Source organism: Cotesia typhae, unplaced genomic scaffold (assembly GCF_013202065.1).
Source record: "Cotesia typhae breed Kobodo isofemale line unplaced genomic scaffold, CoteBio_Ctyphae contig_119, whole genome shotgun sequence".
Taxonomy (NCBI): domain Eukaryota; kingdom Metazoa; phylum Arthropoda; class Insecta; order Hymenoptera; family Braconidae; genus Cotesia; species Cotesia typhae.
In genome coordinates, this window is record NW_027423712.1 from 3,131,196 (window position 1) to 3,147,363 (window position 16,168).

General features: G+C 28.3%; 1 protein-coding gene and 1 long non-coding RNA gene across 3 annotated transcripts; one reads left to right on the forward strand and one right to left on the reverse strand.

Annotated features, from left to right (window-relative positions):
* LOC141532230 (uncharacterized) lies at positions 1-1,142 on the reverse strand. The gene is made up of 4 exons (XR_012480061.1): positions 1,065-1,142; positions 743-987; positions 209-632; positions 1-129 (listed from the first exon to the last, which is right to left on the reverse strand). It is a non-coding gene; the product is annotated as an uncharacterized LOC141532230 (long non-coding RNA).
* A 2,333-nt stretch (positions 1,143-3,475) lies between these two features.
* Positions 3,476-15,437, forward strand: Six4 (homeobox protein six4). 2 transcript variants are annotated; one of them, XM_074246681.1, is made up of 5 exons: positions 3,476-4,078; positions 4,139-4,475; positions 5,829-6,290; positions 8,430-8,764; positions 14,570-15,437. In XM_074246681.1, coding segments are annotated over exons 1-5 (1,326 nt in total). In that variant the 5' UTR covers positions 3,476-4,077; the 3' UTR covers positions 14,761-15,437. The 2 variants fall into 2 exon arrangements, with proteins under 2 accessions (XP_074102782.1, XP_074102793.1); XM_074246692.1 differs by having other exon boundaries at positions 4,015-4,030.
* The last annotated feature ends 731 nt before the right edge of the window (positions 15,438-16,168 follow it).

Below are 16,168 nucleotides of genomic sequence, written 5' to 3' on the forward strand. Positions count from 1 at the left end.
TTTACACCTCTCTACATATCTCTACGTCGCCCTCGATAAATTTTCCCCAGGGAATTCCAATGATTGGAGTTTTGTTTGTCGCTTGTGATGTTTGTTCTCTTGATCTCTATTGTAGTTTTTTGCTTTCATCTATAAAATTAAAAACAGTAATGTTTAAATTTATCTCTGATGAATAAATATCTATCGTTTAAGTTTATACAGTACATACTTTACATACTTCTCTAGCAATCTTAATGATTTATATTCATACATAGTAATGTTAACTTAGCAGTATAAAAACGAATATTAGATTAATAAAATAGAAGCCGAAGAATTTTTCTTGAAAGATTCGACAGCATATTTGTTTGAGACAATGGAGACCAGGAATGGAATCTCTGGATCCTTTTGATAAGACTTTGGAGCCAAATTCTCTTTAGACACGTATAAGAGGCAAGAGGGTGCATCATCGTATGAGATAGCGGGTGGAAGCGTTGGAGGAGAGAAAATGGCGTCATCTAGGAAATGTGACACCAAATCGAAGTAGACGCCATCGCGATGCGCGGCACCGCCCCTCTCTTACGAGTATCTTCCTTCTTAACAAAATTTTGACTCTAGCAAATTAAATTATCTTCTCTTTATATTGCATACAGCAACTGAAATAAATATTAAATGTCTTATGAGTTCATACTTCAATTTTTTTTGTATCTTTTAATAACGACTAAAAATATAATTTTTAATTCATATTTTTGAAATAATTTTTTACCCACGAAATTTGATCACAAAAAATATGACATCGTAGTTATTAATCTTGACAATTTTGTTATTCTTCATACATATTTTCTCGGCGTTTTAGACTCCTTTGAATCTGATGTATAAGTTATATTTTTAAAGTTATGTTTTGGTGACTGCCATGCGTATTTAATTAGTCAAGAAAGACGGAGATAATTCAAAGGATTGTTAAGGCGTGGTTGCTGACATCGACTGCTACTGTCTTTATTTAAGCAGAGTCTAAAACCAATAAATGCAATCTTTACTTGAAACATAATAAAATAACAAACTCATCGTTGAGAAATCTTGTCACTCACCACTCGACCCGCCGGCCCATTGATCTATGCAATACCTCAGCTTAAACCCACTCAAAGTGAATGACACCCTTTATCACACTGACTTGCGTTTGTTATTAGAATACATTATCTAAATAAAACGTGCTACAAATTATAATATATGTAGTTATATCTTCATTAAATGAAAGATTATGCAACTGATCATTTTCACAATTCGTGATAAGAAAGCTCATATTTCAGTGGTGAGTAAGGGCGAGATGTAGAAAAGATAATTCACACCATTGAATCTGAAGATTGTTGTACATCACCGAGTTCATCACGTTTTTTTAACTTTCCTATTTTGTTATACTCGTTGCGCTCGTGAAATAAACTAAACTAGAGGTCAAAGTCAACTATACCAATTATTTTGAATAAATTAAATGAAAATTAATTTAGATGACATTAAATTTAGCTGTCACTTAATAATTGTTTTAATTTTCTTTAACAAATAAATTATAGCAAAAAAAATGGATGAAAATTAAGTTAGCTGACATTTCCAAATTTTTAGAAATTTTTTTTCGAAAAAATTTCCATTAAAAAATTAAAAAAAAAAATTGCACATGTAAAAAACTTGAAAAACTATAAGTGCAATTTTTTATAAAATAACTTTTTAGTTGAAATTTAATTGATAAAAAAAATCAAAATTTTTTAGACGTCTGCTAACTTCACTGTCATAAAAAATGGACTTGTAGATATTTTAATAAATTAAAAATGCAATTTTTTTTAAATAATTTTTTAGAACAAATTTTTTGGTCAAAGAAAATTAAAAAATTTTAAGTGACAGCGAACTTTAATATCATTTAATTTAGCTGATTTGATTATTTAAAAAATTTTTGTAGCAAATAAATTATGACAAGAAAAAAATTGACATGTGGAAATATAAACAAATAAAAAATGCAATTTTTTTTAAAATAATTTTTTGGAACAAATTTTTTTGTTAAATAAAATTAAAAAATTGTCAAGGGACAGCTAACTTTAATGTCATCGATAAAAAACATAATTAATCCCCAAAATAAATCTTAATTTTTTTTACTTCACTGTTGATTCCAGAGTGATTATTTATTGTAAAACTTTAAGGTTAAGAATCAACTGATGTGATTTCATTGCGCAAGCGCAGTAAAAAATTTATCAAATTGTCAAAAGCGGTAGCCGATGGCTTATCAGCCAAGAGTTGTTACTAAGTGCTGATGCTGAGCCGATTAAGCGAATTTTTATGAACAACAAAAGTCGACGACTGTTCATGACAATAAATTAAAGAATTTATCTGTAATCAAAAATTTTTGTTTGAACACTTTTATCACTTTCGTTCTTCTTTCAAGCCAAGTTAGTATTTTTATTAGTGAAGGTTCTTATCATTTTTACTGGTTCAATAATAACACATTTGCAGAGAAAAAAAATTTTTGGCTGAAGTATGAATATTTTTGATTCAAAAAAATATTTATCAAAACTGAAACTATTTCGATGAAGATTTAGTTAGCTGACATCTAAAAATTTGTAGAACTTTTTTTTTATTGAAAAAATTATTAAAAAAAAAAATAAAAAAAATTTTCACTTGTCAAAAAATTGAAAAACTATTAGTGTAATTTTTTAGCTCTAATTTAATGAATGAAAAAAAAATCAAAAAATTAAAAATGTCGGCTAACTTCATTGTCATACTATCTCGAATGTATCAAACAATTTTTTGAATCAAGAAAAAAAAGTTAATTTTTTTAAAAGGCGTTTATTTTGATAACACTGAAGTTGACAGATCTGTCGACATTAGAAATTTTTCTATAAATTTATATTATCAGAAAAAAAAATTAATTAAAAAATTTTACCTGTGAAAATTCATAAAAATTATGAGTAAAAATTTTTAAAAGCATTTTTTCTGTAATTAATTTGTTAATAAAATTTTTAGAATTGACAGCTGACATCTAACTTCAGGATCATTTATTTTGTCTAATATTACCTTAGTATTTTTGAATACTTTCCTATTTCTAAGAATTTTTTTTCTTGATTTATAAATAATTTTTTTTTTCATGCAAAATGCGCAGTTAATGATTTTAACAATACACTTTTATAAAATTAATAATCTACTTGATTTAAATTAAACAAATTTTCCATCCGTTATTTAAATTGTCATAATAAATCATACATTGATAGAAATATCAATTTAAATTCCAGGAAAACCCCCTGATTCATATAAAAATTAGTAAAAAGCTCTTCTCTGTATGTAAAGAATGGGTCTACCTACACGTAAAAACGACAGAGGGTTGCACCTACCCCATAATGTTCATCCAATCGCAACAACGTTTGCGTTTTGATTCCACCAATCCCATTGCCATCTATTCTATCTCTCTTGGTTCTCCGTGTAGCGCTCACACTACCAACATACCAGCTCGTGAGTGCTGGCTCTTGCTGTCGTGTGCCGAAAAAAAAGAAGAAAAAGGAATCAGTTCACTCATACCGTATCTCTATAGAGTAGTAGTTTGCTGGAACGCATCGGTAGCCAGTCGAACCAGCCGGGTAGTATTCCCTTATTAACTTGGTGACTTGGTCACTCAGTGACCGTGCTTCGCGCCAATAACGACCGTTTACAAGTAAAGGCGCACCTGAATTTCTTTAGACATATATCGTAATCGAGTGTCATTTTTTTTTTCTATAACCTTGAAGTATTTTTAATTACTTTGTGGTTCTGCGAGAACAATTATTCGTGCATACTAGTCACTGAACTCTTAATTCGGAATTATTAGCAAAGTGTTTATCCATAAATTTATATTTATGTTTATAAGTGAATTTATTAGATTCTACACTGATGTTTTTTATTTCATTTTTTTTTTTTTTTTTTTTTACAATCAAATTATCAAATAGTTGTTTGTGAAAAAATTTTTTGAGTGATCAAGAACAATAATCAAATTATTGTGAATGATTTATAAATAAATGATGTGAAGATTTTGGAATTAAGATAAGTGCGTTGTAATAAATTGAATAAACTACCAAAAAATATAAAAAACTAAGTAAGTAAGTTCTGGATATTGTGATTTTCAAGTTTAGTTGATGATATACGGTGTTTTCAGTGACAATGTCAGAAAGTTCGGATCAATTGTCATCACCTAGTAGCGATTGTAACAGTCAAATGGGCCACAGAAGTGTAGGTTCAAGTCATACTGGCTATAACAACATTATGTCTGGATTATCGTTGAGCATTCATCAACATCAAAGTAATGGTATCAATGGAGGTTCACGTTATGGTCACGAGCAGTCTAACTGCACGAATTCGGTTGATGTTTCTACGAGTAATATTAACGTTGGTAATTTATCAGTCAGTAGTAATTCAACTAATTTTACTCCCGAACAAATATCGTGTATGTGTGAAGCTTTGTCACAAAGCCAAGATATCGAAAAATTAACAAGGTGAGATGTAGTTTTTTATCATACTGAAGTTAGCGGTCAGCTGTCAATTTTAAAAATTTTTTTTACAAATCAATTCCAATAAAAAAATGCTTCTAAAAATTTTCACTTGTAATTTTTATTAATTTTCACGTGTGAAATTTTTTAATATTTTTTTTTTATAATAATTAAGTTGCTATAAAATTCTAAAAAAATTTTTAATATCTGTCAACTTTTCAGTGTCATAGTTTTTTAGGTATGGCTGTAGAAATAACAGATATTTAAAAATTTTTGTAACAAGTAAAATCTTATAAAGAAAATTAAAAAAACAAAAATTCCACATGGGGAGAATTCCACATGTTTGAAAACTATGAATGCAATTTTTTAATAATACTTAATTTTTTGTAATAAATTATTTTTTAAACAAATCCAATAAAGAATCAGATGTCTACCGATTTCAGTAATTTTATAGTTAAATAATTTATATCGTTACTGAGTTAGTTATATGGGAAATGTTCTATGAGACTTATAAAAATACTTTTTTTGAAATTTCTTAGATTCTTATACAATTATAATTGTAAAGTTTTTATGATAGATGAAATTAACATACATCTGATAATTTTTAGATTTTTTTGAACAAATAAAAATTTCCATACTTGAACATTTTAAATAATTATACACGTAATTTTTTTGAATATTTGAAAAGTATTTGTTAATTTTAGTGTTATAATTTATGAAAAATTTTACAGAAAAAAAAAACTGTTTCCAAATTCTATTCACTTTTTCGACGTTCAATTTCAAGATTTTTTTTTCTTAAATAATTTATTTTTATACATTCATCTTTGAATAGTTATTTGATAACTATACGATTACTTTAATTTAAAATAATTTTTTGTAGATAAAAGAAGTAAAAATATAAAATTATGCTATTAACAAGTAAACACGTTTGTAAATTTAGCATCTATATAATTCAGCATTAATCTCTATTATTAATGATTTCTCGAAATCTAATCAAGTAACAAAATTTTAATTAAAGCAACAAATTCAACACCATAAATAAATTTTGCTGTTTGAATAAAGAGTGAGATACGGATGGTTACTACTGTACGAGTCAATGCTGGCTTTACAGACTTGAAATAAACTATGATTAGTGAGAAATTGGTAGATAACTAAATTTAAAAATAGTTGTATAAATTTAAGCTTATTGTTTGTGAAAAAAATCTAAAAAATTGCACAAAATTTTTCTATAAATTTCTAAGTTGATTTCTTTATATCATTATTTTTGTAATAAATGAATTAATTTTATATTTTGGAAAAATTGTCGGACCTCTGTCACTTAATTCTACTTAAAAATAAAAAATGTCATATTTTTTTCAGATTTTTATGGTCTCTGCCGCCGGGTGAATTACTTCGAGGTGATGAAAGTGTACTTATGGCTCGTGCAGCAGTGGCGTTTCATCGGTGCGCCTTTCATGAGCTCTATTCAATTCTTGAGAGTCATCCTTTCTCACCCCGTCGGCACCCGGAGCTTCAACAAATGTGGTTTAAATCGCATTACAGCGAGGCTGAGAAGATTCGTGGCCGGGCTTTAGGCGCAGTTGACAAATATCGTCTTAGAAAAAAATATCCACTGCCTAAAACAATTTGGGATGGCGAAGAGACTGTCTATTGTTTTAAAGAACGTTCAAGGAATGCACTCAAAGAGTGCTATACCAGAAATAGGTATCCGACGCCTGATGAAAAAAAAAGTCTTGCTAAGAAAACTGGACTTACACTCACTCAAGTGTCTAATTGGTTTAAAAATCGTCGGCAACGTGATCGCACGCCGCAAGCACGACCGTAAGTTTTTTTATAAACTCATCCAATATGTTAAACTTAATTATTATTATTATTTTAAGCAGGTAAAGTATAATAGAAAAAAAATTTAAGAGAGAGGAAATATGCTAGTAATTTTAGCATGTACCGAGTTATTATTCAATCAAGTTTTTTTTCGTCAAGTAATAGACACGTGTTTGATCCTCAGGGGTCCTCGGAGATTTTCTTTGGTGCAACAAGTGTCTTAACATGTGTTCTTGTTCTTAAATTCGATTATTGTCTGTGGAAAGTGAAGGTTTCAACTAAACAGCTAATATAGAAACGTTTTTTTTATTTTTATCAGATAAATTATTTTATTTATTCCAAGTATAAATTTTTTAATAACTTCCTTTGAATTTAATCAAAAATTGTTTATATAAAATTTTATAAAGATTTATTATGTTTAACTTAACTAAAACGAAAAAAAAAAAAAACAATTTCAATGATAAAATATTTATGAATGAAATTTATTGATAATTTTTTAATCAGAATAAGTCGTAATCGAGTTTACATTAGATGATAACTACACCACGGTGTTTTGTTTTTTATTAATTGCTTTGAAATATGAGAAAAAAAAAGCTGTCGCGCTTAGATAATATCTATCGCGTGTACATGTCAATTGTTTATAAAACAAAGTTAGGTTACGCATCACGATAAACATTTACAATAGTCACCGGAACTGTTAAAAATGCTTATAGAATTACGACGATGGCGACGTTCTTTTGTCTTGATAATTTTCAATTTTCAATTACATACATACCAAATACACTCTTCATTCATTTCTATATTTACACATACTATAAGTCTCCATATATTTATAAAATCTTAATGAATATGAATATATATAATCTAGAGTATGTGTAGAGAGAAGCATACAGAGGATGAAAGAATTAATGGTGTTTTGTTATGTCTACACCACGGTTTGCGGTCATGGCTCTATATTTTGCCGAACAAAATTCATTTCACCTTGCTGCTGTGGGTGACTTAAGAAAGAAGACAAATAAGCATACAATCGTTGATGAATTTTTTATTATGAAGAATATTAGTCATGGCGGATAAAAATTATTTTTGATCTTGAAAATTTTTTACCCTGGTTAAAGCCACCCCCTCGACATCATGAAGGACCTAGGAAAAGGAAATGCGACGCCCCATTACCGTTTTATGGCGTGGATTCGGTTACATATCTCGTTTCACTGTTGAGCTGTTCGCACTACCAATAGTTTACTATATAAAGACCAACCCTGGGCCACAGACGAGTCTTTAATTTAAGCGTATTCGTATCCTACATATGTATAACTGTAAAGGGTCTGCATGACAAGAAAGAATTAAGGGCGGAATTATTTTTAAACGAGCACAAACTAAACATTTAAAGATTCTTCTAGGGAATCTCAAATCAGCCAATCACATGGTCTCGGGTGAATTCACCCCAGTATACAATATAATCCTATGTACTTTTACGTGCAGCAAAAATTGATCTGTACTAGCTTATCTCAAATCATTGAATTAGCTTGTTTTTGCATTATTTTTGTAACTATTATTTTTTTTTTTTTTTTTTTTGAAAATAAAAAACTTAATGTTCCATTTAAGAGTGGGTATGAATCGAATGCAAATTAACTAAGGGGAAAAAATGAATAAAAAATGTATAATAATGAAAAAAAGTAATAAGGTATATTATACTACTGGACCTTTTTACCAATTTTTTTTTACTTTTACTTTTCTTTGTTTCATTTTATCGTACGAGGAGTTAAGACTTCTCAGAATGCCGACGGTTAGTTGAAGACTCCAAAACACATGCTTGTATGCGAGTGTTCATGTGAGTGCGCGTGTGTATGAGAAAGTTTTGTACGCGTAAAAATGTAATAGGGACTAGAAGTTAATTGTCACGCTGCGGGATACTCCTGTAGTACTGGACCACATTTTTCTTGTGCAATACTACATACAATAGTAACTAAAACATTTGTTGAGACACACGTGATAAATTTTCATAAGTTTTCCATTTGGTCATGGTGCGACGGATATTTTTTTTGCTTTTGTCGGACTTTAAAAAGACACATGTTTATTTTTCATTTTCTTTAACTTTTTCAAAAATTAAATAATATTTACTTGATTTCTTTCTTATTACAGAGACATGCTTTCTCTTAATTGCCAGAGTAACAATGGTAATATTAACGGTGGCAATAATAGCGGTAATACAGTTGGTGGTGGTCATCAACCTCTTCAGTCATTGGAATCTGGTAGTCCTAACTTAGCAATGTCACCTATTTCAACAATGGGTATGTCACCAGTAGGAATGAACCCTTGCAGTCCGATGGGTCTAAGTCCAATGGGTCCACATCATCATAGTTATGGTTCACCAGTTACACCTTCGTCAATTCATTCTGCTCATCCATCTAATGGAGGGCTTAGTCCAATGAGTGATGTTAAAACATTGTCTTATGGGCGAGGTGCATATGATAATGGTAAAATTATTTATTTATTATATCAGAATAACTGAAAATTTTTTTTACCGCTTTTAGAAATTAATAGTAAAAATTCAGATTGATTAGCAACATTATGATTAAATTGATTTCAACAGAGTTCAACAATATGTTTTAAGTTTTTAGTACATGGATAATATGAGAAAATCAACTAAATTCAAGAGATAAAATCTTTTAACAAGAAGATTATTTTGAAGAATTCAATTATTTATCTTAAATTAAACAGAAGTTATTGAACTAAGAAAATTTTCTTGCTACAAGTAAATTTTAATTGGCTTAAATACTTTTTTGCTTACTTCGAGACAAAAAAATTCGGTAATTATTAACAAGTGGGGTCGACTCCATTTTGAGCCATAACTAAGTGAAAAATTAACATTTTCAAATTTTTTTTCATTCTGCTTGTTCAAAAAAAAAAAAAATTAAAGATTTCGATAGCTTTTTTGCCTTTAAAAGTTGGAAAAAATTTTTACGCACATGTTTTTGGATAAAATTTCTATTTTATCTTTTTTTAATATATTTTTTTTGAAAAGTATATATATATAAAAAGAGTTGAATATCACAATTTTCTAAAAAATTTATAAATTTTTTTGAAAATTTGTTAAAGTTGTGATAATCAACTTTTTTTTTTAATTGTTCATTTTTTTATGCATTTTTCAAGGGGAAAAAAAAAAAAGTCAAATAGGAATTTCGTTCAAAAAATTAAAAATTGAAATCTTCGACCCCACTTTTAAATGTTTACCAAAAGTATACGTACTTTCTTGAAAAAAAAATTTTTTTTCATCAACACTATAAAGTTTTCATAATTAACATGATTTAATTTTCTGACTGTCATAATACGCGTTTAGCTATATTTAAAAGTTGATTAGAATAAAAGAATTCAAATAGATTTTATCAGCTTTATAGATCACTCCGTTAACACAACCTGTGTATTATCGGAGCGATATTATAAACGTTTTCAGTAATTAAATATTTTTTTTGTAATTAACTTTTTAACTCTAGCAAAAAAGAAATGTTAATTAAGAGCCGTATAATCAGAAAATGTCTTACGTTTCATTAAATGTATTTAAAATAAATATTTAACTCGAAAGAAGTAATGGTTGCATGCCAAGTAAACAAAAATAAAAATGAATTTAATTAGTTACTTACATGATATCAGTATCAAATACATTATGCTTACAATTTTATTAATACAAACGATTAGTCATACGGGATAATAGGACAAATGATATTGGTGATAATTAGGTAAAATCATAATATTAATTATGCAAATGAAATATAAATTCATCTACATAGCGAAGGAATTGAAAGGCTAAAGATTTATTAATTCAATAGTGAAATTTATTTGTATGGTTATACAAGAAAATTTCTGTATCAACAGATTCGGTAGAATCTGGCGCCAAGTTCCGTTCTCAAGCCAGACTACCGAGTGTGTATATACCGTAAGCAGAATCGTTTTTTGAGGTTACAAGTTTTTTTTCAAATTTAATTTGATTTTTTTTTTTATATGATATTTTATAATAGTAGTTCATGCTTTTTATTACGCGTATTACTTGATTATTATCAATTATCTTTATAATTTCTATTTAAAATTATTAAAAATAATCAGCACAAACTATAGCGACCCAGATTTTTAGATTTTAACTTTTTTCTTATGTAAAAAGCGGACGGCCAAAGACTAAATAATATAACGATGCATGCTAATCTTATAATAGATGGGAAACTACAGTGAAAAAAAGATATTTGACAGCTTACAATTACACATGCCAGGCGGCGCAAGAATAACTTTTACATGAACTATAGCTTAAAGGGGATAGTTTGCCACCGGAAATGTATTAAATTAAAATTGTCAATTTTTATTATAACTAGAATTCAAATTTGCGCGCGCAAGCGCGCGCCTTACTATAGCGTTTACATATATTTTCATGCTCATGATATATTCGACCAATCACGTTACGAATAGTTTGATGCCACATACATTTCATCTCAATTTTATATAAGGACTAGACTAGAATTTAAATTTGCGCGCGCAAGCGCGCGCCTCATATTTGTTTGATATATTTATGTGTCGTTTATGTATATTATATTCACTTTCAACCAATCATAATGAGAATAGTTATTTTCAACCAATCATATCACGAATAAATTGGTTTCACATACATTTCATCTCTATTTTAATATTAAGATTACAAAAAAAACTGAAATCCGAACAAAAGCAGTTTCACTGTAAAAAATTCGTGCCAAATCCACGTTCATAAGACTATTAAGAAAAAAAAATTTTATTTCTTTACAAAAAGATGTAAAATAAAAAATTAAAAAATCCAAGTAACCGATATGGTTGTATATGATTTTCGAAAATTAAAAAAAAATTTTTGTAAATTTAAAAATTAAAAGAAACAATTTTGGAACGTACTTGGTGTGCGTTATTGTGTACTTCAATTTTTTTTAAGTGTCCTAGTAGATACAATTTAGGAATTTCATTAAAAGTGAAATATTTCGTAACTACGCACACTAAATACGTTCCAAAATTGTTTCTTTTAATTTTTAAATTTACAAAAATTTTTTTTTAATTTTCGAAAATCATATACAACCATATCGGTTATTTGGATTTTTTAATTTTTAATTTTATATCTTTTTGTAAAGAAATAAAATTTTTTTTTCTTAATAGTCTTATGAACGTGGACTTGGCACGATTTTTTTACAGTGAAACTGTTTTTGTTCGGATATAAATATTCGGCTTTTTTTGCGACACCCTTAACCCTTCATTGGTCACGTCTTTTTAGTTTTTCACTCACACTGTAGTATCTTCCTATAGGTTATTTATTTATTTATTTATTTAAACGCCAATCGGTTTTGTACATATTAGTAATACAAAAAATTTATTTTTATTTTTGAGAGAATATAATATAAATCAAAATAATAAAAGAAACAAAGGATAAAGTATTACACACTGATTAAAAAATTGACTCAAGAGCCAAACTCTTGAGCCAAGAATCCCATTTTAAGAAAATCAATTTCTTCAAAATGGAATTCTTGGTTCAAGAGTTTGGCTCTTGAGTCAAATCAATTTTTTTATCAGTGCAGCATTTCGGAATTATAAGATTTCTTTTAATTTAGCTAAGAATATTTTAGAGGAACCATCGAAAAAATTTGTCAGTGTGATATCTATTAATGAGAGCTGATATTCTGTTTTTTGGACTGTTGTTGACATAGTTTTTATTGGACTTCGTTGTTTTCAATATACGATTACGCCTGAGGTTGAGATTTTTGTCGGTGAACTCGAAGCAGATTAGTAAATCCGGGGCCTTAACTAAGCCTGTGAAAATTTTGAAGACGATAGAGTAGTCAGAGATCTGTCTGCGTTTTTCAAAAGAATCCAGTTTGTAGTGTTTTAATGCATCGTCTGGTGTGACCAAGTGTTTCGTATTTCTTGGCAAAGTTGTGTGCCAGGATTTTGAAGAACTTATGTCAGACTCTTTCTATTTTATTGATTGATGAGGCAGTATAGGGTGACCATATGACAGATCCGTAGTCAAGCACAGGAGATATGTGCGAGGAAAAAAGACGCGCTAGAGTAAGTGGATTATTGAAGTCTCGGCTGGTCCCGGTTATGAAGCCAAGAAGTTTGAAAGCTTGTAGACTAATATTGTCAATGTGTTTGGAGAAGGAAAGATTGTTATCAGTAACGATGCCTAGGTCCTTGACTTCTGTTTGTGATTCAATCATATGGTCCTCAAGTTAATAGTTTGCGGCTATATGAGAATTAGAGCGGGAGTAAGATACTGCAAAACATTTCTTTGCGTTCCGGTTAAGCTTGTTGGTGTGACACCATTCAGAAAGCTCATCAATATCATTTTGAAGTATAGCTGAGTCCAATGCATCAAATATTATTCTATAGATCTTTGGATCATCTGCGTAGAGAAGGAAATTAGATTTGAAGTCATCACCGATGTTATTTACGAATATATTGAAAAGAATTGGTCCAAGATGAGATTCCTGAGGAAATGAGAGTTATGTATTTGTTAACTGGCAATTCTGAGATAATCTGGCTAATCGCGAGATCAACGGTAACCGGAGTCTATATCCTCGGACAAAATATCTCCGACAAAATATCTTTGTCAAAATATCTTCGAACAAAATATCCTCAGGATAAAATATCTTTTGTCAGAATATCTGTGGACAAAATATCTTAAAATTCATTAAAAAAAAAGTTTAAAAACCAAAATATTATACACGGAAAAAAAATTATATGAAAAATTACAATAGTAATATCGTAATCCAGAACTATACTTTTAGTATCTTGATTTTTACGATGCTGCCGTCTACAAAATATAATTTGAATTATTGAAAATTACGATGTTATTTAGTAAATTTTTTTTCTGTAAGAGCAAGTGAATAAGGACGCATACTATATGTTTTAATAAAAGAAAGACAGAGTCCAGTAGTTTGCGGCGCCACCCCCAAAAGATGACCAATTACTGTATGGAGGGTCTTATTATGTGACTGAACATAAAATTTAGATATGCCTCTGATATCGTGAGGGGATAAACCTTGGACTTATTTTTTTCGGTAACCTAAGCTTCTTTTTAATTTAAGTGATAGAAATTTACGATACTGCATCGTAAAAATTACGATGTTTGAGTTTAGGTCCAGCATTACTATATTCTATACTAAAAATTACGATGTTTTTATCGTAATTTTTCATACAGTTTTCTTTCCGTGTAATGTCAAAAAAGATACACAAAAACCATGTTAAAAGGGCGTAACACGATTACCCGCGTTTGTATTGGTCTAATATCGAATAAACACACACAATTTAATTCATATTTAATTCTTTAAATTATGTATATTTTGTCCAAGTATTTTCCGTCCACGGATATTATGGATGGAGGATTTTTTGTCTTATGGATATTTTGCCCAGGAAATTTTGTCGGGGATATTTTGTACGAGGATATAGAATCAGAACCAGATCAATGAAGGGTTAACATGGATATACGATAGAATACTTTCAAACTACTATTTTTTCCTAAAACCATCTAGATTAATAAATTAGAACTGCTATTAAGCTTGTGAGTTGAAATATTATCTTTATAATGGTAAATTTATTTATATCATTCCAGTGAATTATTACAATAGTAGAAACGGTTTAAGATGAGCGTTTCTCATTATATTAGATGAATTTTATGATGTGAAAGTGAAGCACAGCCTCTTTAAAAGGTCCAATTACAATGGCAAATAGTAATTTTATTATTCTAAGTAGCAGTTTATTTTACTGTCATAAAACAAATTTACATCACCTAAATAAAATTTCATTCAACATTATGATACATTTTTTCTACTACTCCAATTACTTTTAGAATATTCCCCGATCATAAAAATTGACTCTATAAAATTTGTTATCATAAAAATTGAAATATTTTATTATATTTTTTATAAAATTTGATGAATACATAAACAAAATAATTACACTGAAAAAAAAAAAAATTAACTTGATTCAAGAGAAAAATTTTTGAACCAAGAAAATAATTTTGAAGAGTTTCATTGTCTTGAATCAAGTCAAAAAATTCTTAAATTAAGTAAAATTTACTTAAACCAATAAACATTTCTCAGTTTCAGAATTTTTTTTACTCAAATCAAGAAGATCAAATTCTTTAAAATTATTTACTTGATTCAAATAATTTTTTTTTTCTGTGTATATCGACTTGAAATAACAAAAATTAATATAAACCGAAAATGAAAAAAAATTTTCATGTTTACAAGCTGGTTATAAAGAAGGTTATTTTTTTGTAGGCAAGGATGTGGAACAAAGTTCAATTTATTATTCATCCCATTCAAGTATGCATCATCAGTATTATCAACAAAACCATCATCAAGCAATGGCGGGTGGTCATCATCATCACCATCACCATCACCATCATCATCAACAAGATATACCATCGGGTTATGAAATTATGCTTCCTCCTACTCAACATTCCATGTGACCCATGGAGTATGGAAATAACCGCGATAATCAATTTCAACATAGCCAAAGTTCATGCGATGATATTTTAGCTCGCGCTCATGCGTTCGCTTAGAAAATAATAACTTTGATATTTATACAAAGAATGTATAAAATAATTTAAAGAATCTTAGCTTATTGACGGAAATCTCAAAGATTCCATTAAACCTTAGATATAGTATAATCTGATTTTATTTAAAGAAAATTTATTTTACAAATGCTCGTATTTAAAAAACAACTATTTGTTACAAGATTGATAATTTTCTTGTTTTAATCAAAATAGTAAAATTTTTAAACTTCAAATGATTTCTTGTTTTGATCAGATAGTGAAATTTTAAAACTTCAAAAGATTATAATTCCAAGGTACTAGTTTTACATACATCAATATAGAATTTGTGTGTAATAAACTAAATTATTAGTAACAAGAATGATACAAAAGTATTAATCTGTAAGCTAAAACCATACGTAAGAACATTTTTACTATGTAATTACAGAATGCAAAAGATACAAAGTTTATTAATTTTAGTTTTTAGTTATAACATTGTAAATATAGCTCGATCTTATATATAAATGTTATTAGATTGTGTAAGTAATGTATATAATAAATTTAATATGTACTATCATACTTTGGTTTCTAATAAATAGTGCTTAACCAATTGACATATTCAATGATAATTAGTTAATTTTACTTTTAGTGCATATACTTTATTGTTGAATTCTGGCTTTGTGAAGTGAAAACTATTTAATATTTTGATTTCAATTGAACACAATTTTTTTTTTAAAGAGTTTTTGATATATATTATAAGCTACCTTAAGGAGGTCTTCTAGTCTAGAGGCTCGAATTTCGAGCGTTTTTTGGTAGTTGATACAAAAAAAGCATTTGATATTTTTACTGTACGTTTTTTTTATCATTTGCTTATTTATATTCAGAGAGTACATAAAATTAATTTAAAAAAAAAAAAAATTTTTTTTTATCGAGTTATGCTTCCTTGAAGTAGAGGCGAAAAAAAAGGCCGTGTCCTCGTCACTATGATTTCTGCCCTTGTGGTAATCTGAAAAATAAAACAATGATGGATTCTTGATTAGTACAAATGTCGTTATTTTATGAACTAATAACAAATGAAAAATTTGAAATTTTTAATAATTTTAAAAAATTCGACAAAGTTAAATAATTAGTGAAAAAATTGATCTTTCTTTTTGAGTAGCTAACATTTTATGAAAAAAAATTTTTTAGTACATTCGTACATTCGTACTAATCAAGAATCCATCATTGTTTTATTTTTTTTATCATTGTTAACGGCATTTTAATAAATGCTATTAAATTACAATATACTGGTATTTTAGACTATTAATTACGAAGATAAGTTATAAAGAGATATTATTTGAACGTG